Source organism: Dicentrarchus labrax, unplaced genomic scaffold, assembly GCF_905237075.1.
Source record: "Dicentrarchus labrax unplaced genomic scaffold, dlabrax2021, whole genome shotgun sequence".
Taxonomy (NCBI): Eukaryota; Metazoa; Chordata; class Actinopteri; family Moronidae; genus Dicentrarchus; species Dicentrarchus labrax.
In genome coordinates, this window is record NW_026136715.1 from 11789182 (window position 1) to 11803736 (window position 14555).

General features: G+C 40.6%; 1 protein-coding gene across 3 annotated transcripts in view; it reads right to left on the reverse strand.

The window, feature by feature from the left end:
* Positions 1–14555, reverse strand: part of LOC127377135 (metabotropic glutamate receptor 7-like) — a 61576-nt gene that overhangs the window by 23125 nt on the left and 23896 nt on the right. For all 3 annotated transcript variants that reach the window (XM_051424785.1, XM_051424786.1, XM_051424787.1), the window contains exons 2-5: positions 11379–11595; positions 4913–5048; positions 4168–4322; positions 1465–1602 (exon numbers count right to left, since the gene is read on the reverse strand). In XM_051424785.1, coding sequence (XP_051280745.1) covers positions 1465–1602; positions 4168–4322; positions 4913–5048; positions 11379–11595 — 646 coding nt within the window. The remainder of the gene's footprint in view (positions 1–1464; positions 1603–4167; positions 4323–4912; positions 5049–11378; positions 11596–14555) is intronic.

The window sequence follows — 14555 nt, forward strand, 5'->3', positions numbered from 1 at the left end:
TCCTCCCAGTGTACTGCCCTTTCACTATGGGCTGCCATAAAGGTTTTGCCTCATGCTGCTGATACACTGCTTGAATACGTAATGTACAACCGCTGCTGGGTTTTTATGTTTGTTACAAATTGAATTAGCTCTTTTATACTCCTGGTAGATCAAAGCTGCACTTAGAAGAGTGAATGAAAATTATAACAACACAAATACTACTATTACTTTTAATAATAATAATCATCATCTTCATGATCATCATCATTATCATCATAATTTTAATATTCAAGCTCTCAGTAAACAAAGAAGCATCATCAAGGAAATAACACAGAATACTAAAAGACCATTTTCTCCTCAGTGATAGCTGTTCATAGTTCACTCACTGGAGGAGCAGATGATGTTAGTAGGAAACATATAAGAATGTGGGGGACTTGCATAAACTGAAGGAGGTCAAATGCAATCTGTGCTGACATTTCATCCCATTTCTCAGAACTTCACATACGTTTCAACCCACACATAACCTTTTTGCTTTTCAAAGTACTGCATAGGGTGCTAAAACGACAGCCCTTGAATGCAAAAGCCTCCCGTTTGCATTTAACATTCATAAATATCAGCTCAGTTTGAGGTATGAAAAATAATATATAGAGAGTTGTACGGCCACTTACAATGAAAAAAGGGGGAAAAAAAGGCATTTATAGTCGTTTAACAGAGGGTTTGTAAGGCTCACTTAGTGGTCAGCATCTTCTGTCTTTTACGCATGATAAAAGACGGCAAACAAGTGATTATAAAGGGAACGGAATCCTTCAGCGAACAGTAATTTGTGTCACCCTGCCATCACCGTCATCACGTATGCAAGTAAGAAATAATACAGCAACCCACATCACAGGCATCATCCTCATAGATAATAAATGCAGTGCCATGTCTGTCACACCGTTGGCAGGCAGAGTTTAGGTAATACGAGTATGCATCACTGTTAGCAACAACACTATCATTAATGCTACCACAAAAATGCACATGAACAGTATTTACTTAGCTTTCTGTCATTTTCTCTGTAATTTCCAAACTAAATAAAGTGTACTCTGGCTCTGTGCAGTTAGTACACACGGCACGACTGTGCTGAGCTGTCAAGGTGACTGGGTTAAGGGGGAATAGAGGGAATAGGGGATTTAGGAGTTACAGGACATTAGCCACAGGAGCAGACGGTCTCTAACTGTAGTATGACTAAGACACGTGGTGCATTATTATTCTAATAATAAACTCTGCTTGTCCTGCACCCGCTGGGTAGAAACACCTGGTGTTAGACTTTCTGGCTGTGCTGCAGACAAGAGGGGTTGAATTAAAACCCCAACAGTCTATCTGCAGCTTCTAATGCGAACAAAAGGTCAAGTTCACATCAACCTGACATAGGAGGGCAAAAATATGCATCATATATTAGTGTTATACAGAAATGTTCCTACTTTGTTCATGTCAAAACTGATGTACCTGTGCATTTACGGCTGGAATCCTCTCTCTTTGAGGCACTGAGGAGCCTGCAGTCAAAGTTTTCCTCCCAAAACTCTGCAAACCACACATTCCTGCGATTGTTCTCCAGGGTGAGAGCAGTAAAGTATTCATCAAACCCTGTGAATAGAGGAAAGAGGAGGATAGCTCAGTTCCGGACCAATTATCAACCAATTGAAACCTGGAGGAAATGAAGCGAAACTTGTGCAGCAGTACAGTGGTGGTGGTGTGGTGGTGGCCGCTAGGTGTTGGAAGCACAGCAGCAAGCCCTACTTCATCAAAATTTGACCAAGGTGGTTCCTCTTCCTCTCCAGCCCCATGGAACTTTAATCACTTCTTTCATCTAGGAAATTACATTAATTAAAAAACAGGATGCATAATAAATAACGACGGGATTGTAAGTGGTGCTGCAGCCTGGTGACTCAAGCTGCAAGGTCCTGTAGGTGCCGAACAGGTTTTCTTGACTTCATGAAATCCATTACAATAGAGATGGATTGAAAGCATGATGTATTAGCTTAACACTCATTTCAGCAGGACTTAGGTGCTTGCATGAAGCATTAGCTTGAGGAGAGATGACTTGCTGTAACAAAGGAGAAAAAAGAAAGCCTGTATGCTGAAATTTGTTCTCGTTTGTGCAACTTTACCACCCAATGTGGGTCAGGAAACTGAGCTGGGATACCGTGAGATTCATGGTGCAGTATTCTTTTTACTTTTTGTTACAGAAACACAATTTTCTGTCTGGAGAATAATCCGTATTTTCACATTTTAAGGTCTCTCTGTCTGCGTCTCCACTCTTGGTTATCCAGTCATATCAGCTGAGTCGTGGGTAGAGGTGATAATGGCTAATCAGAGCAGAATGACTCAGCTGATTTTCTTTTCAAAAGACCATCAATGATGCATGGTGAATTAATAATATTCTCGTTGCCTCCAGAGTGTACATTTGTCCTGGCTAGACCTCCCCTAATTAAGGAAAGCTTCATAAAACTCAGACTTTCAAATTTCCTCGATTGTGATGATGAGTGGTTATTAGGACTGTGACACTGGACAGAACTTAAAATAGATGGTGCATGCTGAGAATATTCTATTTCTGTGGCGAATTTGTACATGTCCTCTCTGACAATGCAGCAGTATAATTTCCTCGTTTGCCTCCTTTTTCCTGTGGGCGGACTTATTTAAGCTACATTTTTAAAAGAGAAATCCAACCCCAGGCACGTTAAAAAACGGACTGATAATAGTATTTATTTTGGAGTTTAAAGAAAATGTTAAAACTAAATTAAACCCTTTTTCTCAGACCCAAAATTTTTGTGTCCCTTTCAACAATGATACAAGATACCAATTTCTCCATAGACAGCAGTCTATATAATAAGTAAAAATACACTGATGAGAAAATCTGTGGTTACTGCAAAAGGTGACACAGTTTACACTGCTTGGTTTCAGTGTCTAATAAAATCTTCAGAGTAGCCAATTTGACCAAACTGACTTTAGTCTGGTCATGTACAACTGGCAGCCAAATGCAACAACAAGGTCATACTTGTTCTCTCTTGTTGAGTCGAAAGTCATTCTGCAACATTTAGAAAATTGAGGACTGGAGTAGAAATAGAGAAGGCAGGTGAAACTGTGGGTGCATAAAAACGGAGAATATGTCATCACAAAATATCTCTTTAAATGCACTAAATGTCAAATATATCCATTATTATTATCTAAATGTGTTAAGTGGTTTTAAAGGGTGCAAATGTTCTTATTGTCAACCGACTCTGCAGTTCCTGTAAGCTCTATGTTTTAGCTAATTGTTTTGGTTTTATGACCTGCAAGCTTACCGTTTTGGTTCAGTCTCACTGTTCTCATCAGCACTATTTCCAGACGCAGCAAGCAGCTTTTTCTGATGAACAAGCTCTGACAATCCCACTGTACACTACTACTACACTACTATCCGACAGCAAACAGCAGACAAAGTTAGCAACCAGCTAGTTTAAATAGTACATAGAGATATTTATTTACATACATACATACATACATTATTTTTGTGGGTAGACAGCAAAAACAAACCTAGAAGGAGAGTGAATATTCAACAAACATTTGCCAGATGGTCAGAATTGTGACTCTAAATGAATGCTAATATAATGGCTGTTTACTGTTTACTAACACGTTCACAAAGACAACTTTATGAATAAATAATACGTCAATGTTGTGCTTAAAGTTTGTTGCTCCTTCCATGTAGCCAGAATAAAAAGGCAAAAAAAAATATTTAAAGCAGCTGTTATCAATATTTTTATATTAACAATGGAAAACTACTTGTGCTAAACAAGAGCTGATACGAGAGTTAATATTGGACTAACATTTGCCTTGTAGTCAAAACACGACTCCAAATGAATGCTAATGTTGCTCCGTAACTGCTGAATCTGCAAATAGACAACTATTTGCAAAGTCATATCAGCTTAAAATGTGATAGATAAAATGTGTGTTGTGTTCACAGTTTGTTTCACGGCCTGCAAGTTATCCAAAACACAATTATTGCAGGTTTATCATTTGTTTTTTGTGAGTTTTCTGTCTATAAGTAATTACACACACCATTGGGTTAAAAAACCAAAAGGGTTACTGTCAACAAAACAGTACAGTAGAAAACAATACAACATGTGAAGTGTGCAGTGAGTGTTTCTGTGTGTGTGTGTGTGTGTGTGTGTGTACCTTCAATGGAAGAGCGTTTGGGCAGTATAGTGACTGCTCCCACCGCTACATCCTCGAGCTGGTGGATCGGGCTGCTCTTGGCCCCCCAGCTGTCAGATCCAATCCACAGGAAATGGCCGACCTGATTGGCCCTCTTGGTGGCATTGAGAACTCCCCTGCAAGGACATTTGTGTGTGAATTAGGAGAGAGCACAAGAGGTGTGTGCAATCTAATATCTATTACACAAAGGCACAGCTAGCTTTAAGGAGTTGTTTGGACATTACAGCTCTGGCATGGATAGTTCTTCAGTTTCCGATGGAGAAGAGGAGAAACTATTATTATTTTGCATTAACTGGTATTTTTAATCCTTTATTCAAATATAACAGTGAGTGTTAGAATCATTTATGTCCATGTCTCTCACTCATCTTCTCTTTTCTTTCATTAATACATACACTTCTGGATTATTCATTCAGAATTTTCAGGTACTAAATGTTTGATTCTGTGTGTTCTTTACAACATGTCCCATGGGGCATTGTAAATGAAACAATATCTCTGTTTTGTTTTGTTGTGATCTGTGTTCTCACTTCTCCTCTGAGGCATGCTTGTCTTTGTGTTGTTGGAGGTATATTTGTGTAGCACGCATGGTAAATCTGCGCCTCTAGCCTCTCTTCAGGAGCTGCTACTCAGAGATTAAAGACCTCAACATGGCAAGTCAACAACGCGCCCGAACAACATGGATGAAGCCAGAATGAGCTGCGCTCCTCACCGTATGTCTTCTTCACTGGCAAAGATGATGACTGCCCGCGAGTGCTGTGTTTCCAGCAGCTGTTGGATGGCTTTGTCATAATCCTCCAGTTTGGGGTTGTGGGGAATTTTCAAAGACTGGGCGATGCAGATTCCACCTTTTTAATGGGAAAGGAGTAAGAAATGATAAGGCCTCTGGGTAATCACACCCATTCACTCACTCTCGCACACAGATAAACGCACACACAAAAGCCTGGGGTCATAATAGCTGCTTTTTTTCCTATGGAAATGGAAAACATCTGAACACAATACTGAGAGGATGCTGTCATGCTTGCTATGGAGTCTAAATGATAGCTGTACAGTGTATACATTTACATTTTGGCAATGATCTGAAAACCACAGCAGCGTGCAATATAACACTCAAATTGTGCCCTCCGACTGAGCACCAGAATCATTTCACAGAGTGAGAGAGTTAAAAACATATCTGCTATAACAAATTCAATGGTCTACTTCAACAGGGGACATAAAGCTACAGATTTTATATTATGGATTTGAGAGAGTCCAACATCTTGCCATTGACTTTTCATTCAAAGTCATTATCAAACATCTCTTGTTGGAACCTGAACCAATAAGATAGCACAGCCGGCAATAACAAACAAAGACGATATTAATACTGACAATAAATCATTCTCAGACAGGTCACCACTAATGAGTTTGTACAGGATGAAGGTTACTGATTGCTTCCGTGTGTTGCTAAATAGGTGCTAGATATTTAGCACAGTATATTATTACAATTGGCTTTCAGAAGTTTGCTAGATATTGTTGTCTTCAGGGTTACCCTCAACAGCTCATTATCGGGCATAGAGGCAAAATGATTTCTTTCATAAAAAAAATAATAGAGTTTTGCTTCCGTCTGGTGTGGTAATTATGGGTATGGAGGACAAGCTAACCTCTGAGGCACTTTGGATAAACAGATAATATGATCACCTGAGTGATAGAACATCTTAACTACTGTAGGCCTAGACTTGAAGAAGCAGCCTGTGTCCTGAGTCAACAGCAAAGCTCTACCCAAACCAATTAAATTTTCTCCCACTCAAGCATTTTAATAGCCTACCCAATAACCTTTCAGTTTGAGTTTCCCTGAGTAGACAGAGAAATGGAAGGAATCTCCTAATTGCCAGTCTCCTCAGGCTCATTACTTTGATATAAACAGCTTTTAGCTGGCAGATCACACATCTTCAGTTGGGGTTTAGTGTGGCGTTTCTAAAGGCAGAAAATAGCAAAATGACAACTGCTGAACCTCCTCTTAACTAACCATTTTTCAAGTATCAGTTGGCAGAATTGGGAATATTTCTTGATTTGAGAAAACATCCTGTATGTGCCAAAAGACCTCTGGGATGGCAGCTGTTATCCTCCCTAAGTGGACTAAACATAAAAATGGAGATCCCGCAAATGGCCTAGCTGTTGCTTAAGGGTTTGTGGTATCCTGTTAAAGTGAAACGTGCTTGGTGTCATTTGTGCAGAGCAGCCAGCATTGTCAGTCTCCAAGGGACGCCACTAAAGCTCTGTCTCAGCACAGAGATTTCAGTTGATTTCAGCCAGAAAGCCTACAGTATGACACACTTCCAGGTTTCTTTCAGGGAAACTCTAGAAAGAGACTCTAGCACTGCATAATATCTGATTGTGGCGTATTAGCAGCACCCTTCCGTTCTAGGTATCACACGCACATTAATTCCAGAGATGAAAATTTTTTGCAGAGAATTTAAATCTCATGAAAATGTATTAACTCCATTATGAAAAAAAAAAGAAAAACCCTACGGGCTTGTGTGAAGAGTTATAATGGTGTAACAGTCTTGAACAGAGATATATTATAGGTCACAACAGTCAATAATACAGACAGAGACCACAGGAGCCACTGATGAAGATAAGAAGCACTTGGAGCAGATCCCATCTTCAGAGAGCGAGAGCACCAGAGCAGAATGTGCTGCCGGCTTAAAGGTGCCCTACAGGCTGCGGACCGGTGGCTAAATTATTGAATGCCTGCAGAATACCTCATCTGTCAGTCAGTCAGGTGGTCAGTCAGTCAGTTAGTCAGGGAGGCAGGCACGATGGAAATGCAAGTATTGTATCTGTACTTCCAGAGTACTGTGCTGTGAGTCGGACCGCCTTCACCTGTCACTGGAAGGCATTGTGTGGACTTGAAAGAGTCCTCGACTCAAACAGTGGGTTTAAAGAACAGCCGCATGTCTGTCTTGGCTGGAGATGTGTGATGTGAGACGGATGAATGTCAGGCTCTGGGAGAAGAGAGTGTTTTACTCCAACTCGTTGAAGTCTTATCCGAGAAATAGGATTGTATAGTAACACTTTACCTACTGGCTATGTTACAGCGCCAGTATACTTCATCAGAACCGCTTGTTAGATGGCCGAACAGCTTTTGAAACCCCCTCCCTTCACACCTTTCTGATGTGTATATGTATATTATTCATTATACAACTATTTCTGGCCTGGTCTTCCAGGAGAGACTGTTGTGTGCGCAGTTATCCCCATATTTACACAACTGAACCTTCCTAAGCCCTACTCCTTTTTGCTCTGTGCTCTAATAACAGTTGAGCGAGCCTCGGTCAGAACCTCAATCAACTCCTTTCCTGTACTTGTGTTGAAAAGACAAGCGCATTTTGAAGATGGTTAAGTGACAAATATGTTGTCACATTAGCCGTGGTTCACAACGCCCACGTGTTTCTAACAGATTAGAGCAGTCACACTGCTAGTTAATCTACATCAATCGTTAGCTAGCTCGTTACATTTGAAAGCTGATGTTAATAAAAGTAAGATTTGGCTATATATAGACTCTTTTATCTTTTAACTATATTCAAAATGTCATTGTCTTTTCAACATAGACAAGCCTGGCACATAGCGGTATAACTGAGTACAGGAAAGGAGAAGGTTGACCTGAGGACTTAAGACGGGACAATTCTGAACAGATTCCAATGTGGTTGCACAACTAGTTGTATGTATTGGAAACCCAGCCCTTATAGTCAGTGAGGAAATGTAAGTTTGTCTTGTCTACATACTCAAATAGAAGATGTGTTGGTTTTTGAGACTGAAAGTTTTAGCTGCACTTTATTAATTTACTTATGATCCCGCACATAATATCAAAACTATAGGCACTGTGAACCTCTACCCTCTGCTCCACATTGTATTAATATATCAAAGACAGCTTAATGATCACGATGGCCAAATCCATCAGGCTCTTGGAAGTTCTCCGCTTATCTGCCTGAGTGCCACAGGTCATGCACTGCATTAACTGCTTCAATTATTCATCCTCAATGCCCTCGGTTCTGAAAATGCACTCCAGGGCGAGGAATCCAGCTTCGCCATTTTGCTTAGTGAAATACAAATCCCTTTAAATTAGAGGCTCTTGATGGATTCGACCCCCCGCCCGCCGACTCAACACCCTCCAAACCCAAACCTCCAGGGGATCCGTAATGCTGCAATTATATTTATCACCTCGACAGTCACAAGGCAGACCTGCTCCCTCCAGAGTCTCCCCGCCGGAACACGTAGGAGCACATCAAAATGGGCTAACATGCAGCTGACATTCATATTCTACATCTGTGTGCCCTTCCATATCCTGTGTGCTTTTTCACTGTCGGTCTGAGACTTGGCAATGTCGAAGGGTCATGCACTAGTATCGTGGTTTATTTTATGGTGTGTTTGCAGATGCATCAGGCTTCCTCCCCAGTCCTCTCCTACTGCTAAACATGAGTGCTATATTTTATTTTTATTTTATTTTTTTTCCCCCCTCACAGCTCAGACTAGATCTAAAAACGCATCGTGTTGGCAACTCGCTGCAATCAATTCCACAGTGATACTTTGTGGGTGGTTTTCCTCAAATGTGAGTCTTTTTATCAAATGGGAAAACTGAACTCCATCGCTCTGGCCTGAGTCCAGACAGACACAGAAAAATACAAACAAGATTAATCTCTGCCAGCTTCACCTGGAGCCAGAATGAAGGTGCAGAATGGAACAGTGCCTAAACAGGGGAGAGAAAGCAGAGCAAAAAAACAATAGAAAAAAACAGAAGAGATCAATACAGGCTGACCATCACTCCAGTCTCAGCTTGGGGTAATGGGCAGCCATATTGCATTAGTCCGCTAGATGGTTCTCCTTGAAGTGGTGAAGCGAGAATCCTACTAATGCATCTGACATTTCACAGCAACCAAACAGGGCAGCCACAAAAAAAACGTCTCAAGGCCTCAAGGATCAGCTTGCATCGATGCTGCAACATCCACCCAACAATGTTGTTGTTGTTCTGCAGTCTAGCAATTTCTAGAAACTAATGTGGGTTTAATATATCTATTCACAACACACTAACATTACTTTCTAGATATTTTCTCTTTCCATATTCAGTAAGATGTTTACTTTTTACGCCATTCAATTCATTCCCGGCAGCCCTGGTGCAGAACCGGTGCCTTTGAATGAATCCTGTGAATGTACAGTTATGCTATTACATAATTAATGTGTTTATTAAAGATAAGATGCCTTGGGTACTGGAGGCTTTCCTTTAGAGGAAATAATTCCCATTTGTATATGAATACAAAATACTGCAAAGTGACTGCAGCTCAGTAGCAACAAGATGAGTCAACAACAACAATGGCTTATAATTTCATACTCCTTGTGTAGCTGTTCAAGAGTCATAATAATATCAGTGTGTTTACTGCGCTTTGCATAAGAAAAAAAATAAACATCAGTGGAAAATGCATCTCAGAAAACCAGCTGGAAGCAAGTGCGTTTATTACAGGATATAAGATGAATGAAACTTCCAAAATAAGCCTTAAATAAAGACTTTTCCTTATTCGTTCCTACACGGGCTACTTTCTCTTTCTCTCTGTCGATGCAAATTACACGGCCACAAACAGCTTCCTAAAGTTTTAATGAGTGATCACACTGGACACGAATGCACACAGATAAAATATTCATGCATGCTGGACTTGTGATTGGTGCCTGTGGGATATCATTAGCTTTCCCCGTTTTAGAGGTTTCCGCACATTAGTCTGTTAGAAGAGACAGAGATCACTCCCTGCAGATTTACAGGAAATGGATTGGGATCCATCGAAGTCGTGGTTAGAAGCAGCAAAATACTTGCTCCTGTTGTCATGAGTTGCATGGATGTGCCGTCATGGTTCATGGAATGGTATTTTTTCCAGCCCAGATAACATCCATCCTAAAGTGATTATTTCACAGAGATGGAAAAGGGATTGGAGTTCTGGACACACAGCTATTGCCACTTTTTGTGCATTAAAAACATTCTTGCATTCACGGTCAGTCAGTTCAAACAGACCGTGCTGTAAAAATGCATACATGTCCTGATCTTTTCGAAATGCCGCAGCTCTAACTGGAAAGTCTCTACAGCACAGCTCTAAAGCACAGCACAGTAAACCACATGATTTGACAAAGATAGCCGTTGTACTGTACAGCAACTGAGCGTCTCCTGGCGACAGCAGTGACTGCTGATTCACATTTACCACCACATGCCAACAACAGCATCAATGTGGAAAAAGCAGGTGAGTCAAGCATGTGCATGATTTTCAGCCCAGTTAAAGGCAAAACCCCAACACCTTCTCTGAATGCAAATTTATGTTGTAAGTATTCTTCAAGATCCTTATTCTAAACTCTCAAAACCCAAACAACTTAGCTGTTAAGCCTGAAAAAGGATCATTGCCACTTTAAACAATCACCATTAATGTTACATTACAGGACTCAACAAACAAGACTGATTCTAATAGCTTGTTTTCTAGACCATTCAATGGTTTGACTCTGTTTAATCATATGGTTTCCAAGAGAAATGTCTAGAGACATTCACCAAAGTAGACCAGCTTCTTCTCTGAAACGACTAAATATTTAAAACCTTGCTGCTTCACACCCACAACTAAACCAGCGTGGTTTGAACTGAGTGACCACAAAGCTGACTGCCCATCATTACCAGCCCTGCCAGCCCTGCCCTTTTTATCACTAGCAGGGATGAAAAAAATGAGGTTGAGAGAAACAGAAAAGGCAGAGTGTAAAGCAAAACCCATGTCTCCTGAATGACCAGCTGCCAGACCGTTCTCTCTGGTCTCTGTTGGCTAAAGGGAATACATTAGACATTTTTCAAACGATTCTTGTGTACCCAGCAAAAAGATGCAATGTTATATTTTAAAAATTGTGACGCGGGTACAGGCTGTGCTCATAATTGTGACGTGGCATCCTCTCTACAAGCTGTTTCTCTACATTTCCAGTAACACTCTACAACTCACTGGGGGACTGAAGCAGAAGTTGCCAAACAGATCAATAATTCATCCACCCAAAACAGATTTTTACAATAAATTGCAAATGCAAAACTGATCTTTCTCTTGTGAAATTCTAGTGCATGTTTAAATCATAGAAACAAACCAACAAAAGAAAGTTATTATCCTGTTCACTGACCATCACTGATCACCTTTCTTTACCTGCTTCTTTGGAGAGTTGTGTGAAGGCCTCCACTCCCTTCTCTCCATAGCTTCCCTCTGAGGCGATGGTGGAGACGTAACTCCAGCCCAGGGCTCGGATAATGTCCACCATGGCCTGGGCCTGGAACGAGTCTGGAGGAACCACCCGTGAGAAGAAGTCATAGCGCCTGTCGTCACTCAACTCCGGGGCCGTTGACGCATAACTGATCTGTGGGATCTTAAAGAGAAGAAGTGGGGTCGGGAAGGAGAAGGGAACATTTAGTCATGTGTTTGTGTTATTCTGGTGCAACATCACAGGTCGTTGCTATGGTGACTAGTCTAAAAAAAATCCAGTTTTTGAATGGCTGTGTCCAAAATCAATCCCTTTTTACTACAACATGTACTACATTAACTGTGTGCCATTTTATTTGAGTGTCTAAATTCTGAGTGTGACATGTAAGCACAATATGCCCCCAGTTTAATGCTCACAATGGAACAAAAACTAGTGTCCCTGGCATGTATGCTAGAATTTTGCTAGCAATCCCACAATGGGTTGTGTCACATGTGATAGATGTGAAAATTACTGCACTTACCAGGGCTATATTTTGAGCTTATGGGAAATGTATTTCTTTTGGGAAATATTCTTATATGCTTCCTTGAGGAAAGTTAGAAGAGAAGATTGAAAACAAACTCCTGCTCTTGGCGAAGAAATGGTCCAGCAAATAACACCCTGTAAAACTACTACTTTTCGCTTTTACACTTAGATTTTTTTTTTTACAGATTAAACAAACAAGATACCATGTGTTAATTAGCAAGGCTAGCCATTTCCCCTGTTTCAAGCCCTTGTGTTAAGCTAACCTGCTGCTGGCTGTATATTGAATGTACAGACGTGAGAGTGGTAGCAATCTTCCCATCTAACTCTAAGCAGGAAAACAAATAACAGCGTTTCTCAAACTATCAAACTATTCCTTTAATGTTAACATGTTTAACTTCCACAGTGAAACATTTGCATCATATATAATATTTTACAACTTACACATGGGTCTCCCACCCATACAGACAATGATATTTGTCCCATTAAAATCGCACAACAACAGCACATCACCCGCGGCTCACAAGAGCAGATGATGGCTGAGGTTGAGAAAACGACTTGCAAAACAAATAAGCTAGACTTTTTTCATATATTTCATATTATCTTTGCAATCAATTGATCGTCTAAGACTATATTCACATTATGTAAGTATGTAATATTTTACATGGTCTATATTGGGTCTGTTACCTGGGCAACATGCTGTGCTGTCACTTTCTTTTCTTAACATATCAATGAAGTCTTATTGCAGAAAGGTCTTTGCTCCACTTTTTTATGAACTAGCAGCACAGCCTCTTAAGCGCTCTCTTACACTTCCCTCCCGTTGAGACGTTTAGATCCTCATCACCCTACAGCATATCCAAATATAAAATTTGAAGAATTCAGTATCTGTGCTACTTTTGTCTCTTCTATTTTACCCTATATTTCACCGACCACAGAGTTAAGCTAAGATGATACAGTACATAAAACAGACTGTAATACTTTGTCCACGAAGATCTAACATGTAACACTGGTTTGCAACCTGAACTATGGCAATATTGAAAAATATAACAATTTAAACAACAACATTCTTTACCATAAGAAAAATCTGAATTCAAGGTCCCCTTACTAGCCTATTCTGGAACTTTGAACCACATATGGAGCGACGCATGCGAGCTAATTCAGTCAACTTGAGCTACACTGAATCTTGATCATAAACCAAACACACCATCCCAATTGGGCGGGTCTATTTATGCTCAAAACTTTCCATCTCTCCCTCTGCTCTGTCAATGCCACTGCTGTCCTGCATCGGTACTGCTGCCTGTTCTTTAAACCCCACCACAACCCCAGCATCCACACGCAGGCTTCCTAGCCAGAAGGGGTTTAATATATTTCCTCATCACTCGCCAATACCTCTATGTAAACCTATCTGTTGGGAGTGATGAGGTCCGAGCCTGGACGCCAAACTCTAACTATGATGTACTGCTGCAATAAACATTTCACACGTGAGTTGTCTGACTGAACTCAAGGTCTTTCTAAGAGGATGGGGTTTCCTCAGTCGTCATGGAGATAGCTCAGTTATCATTGGCCACAAGGGTAACCCCTGTATCTGCACTTGATATATTTGACAAAAAACGTAACTCAAGGTCCACTTACCAGCCTTTATGGAGCTTTCAATTCCATTTTACAATCTTTCTTGGCTCTTTGAACAAAGACAGGGGTCATAAGGTGACCCGAGTTCCATTCTTAGGTCACATAATGACATATCGGCACAACGACTGGGTGAACTCCAATTGTTGAAGAAGTCTGTGAGATGTGGTTGAATGCTCCAGAAATAGCTTGTAAGGCTCGTAAAAAAAAAAAAAAAAAAAATCAAAGCCATCAAGGAAATAGTAAGTCAACATCTTTTTGTCAAACTACTGTTTCCAAGAACAAGAATGAATTTTCATTTGATTGGTATTTTTGCATTGGAGGTTGCATGTGTTAACTAATACGTATCTACTTTGTTTCCTCAAAAATTAAGCAGCATAATTACCACTATCAACTAACAACTGACACATACTATCTATCAACTGAACGGCGGACATGTAGATAAGGATATGCAACAGGCCACTTTTCCTAATGTCGATGAAACCCCTTAATGGCCTGCAGGTGTTCTTCTTCCCCCCTAACAAATCCTTAAATTGCTCAGCCAAGCTAGCAGAATTGCTCTAAGCATGGAAATGTCGATTGGTGAGTTGGTCTGTCTGTCCACTTTTCCTCTAGCACCACCAAGACTTTGACATTTGTGGTTTGAATGAAATATCTCAACAACTACTGCATGGATTACCATGAATTTATGTATTACCATCTGGTACACACATGGAGAGACGTAAAGAGATCTAGTATAAGGTGGTTCATAGTGCTGCCTGATCAAGTCCTAAACATCTCATCAGCCACTGTGTTTGAGGGTTTGAAACTGCAGTCAACCCCGGTGGCATATCTGGGATCAAAATGGCTACCTCCTATTAGACAGGTGGATGCACAAACAGGGGCTGACATCATTTTCTCTTGAACCCAGAGCAGTACCTCATCACACAGTCTAATCTAAGCACTGCCTGAATGCCATCCATTTCTGTTTCAGAATGATC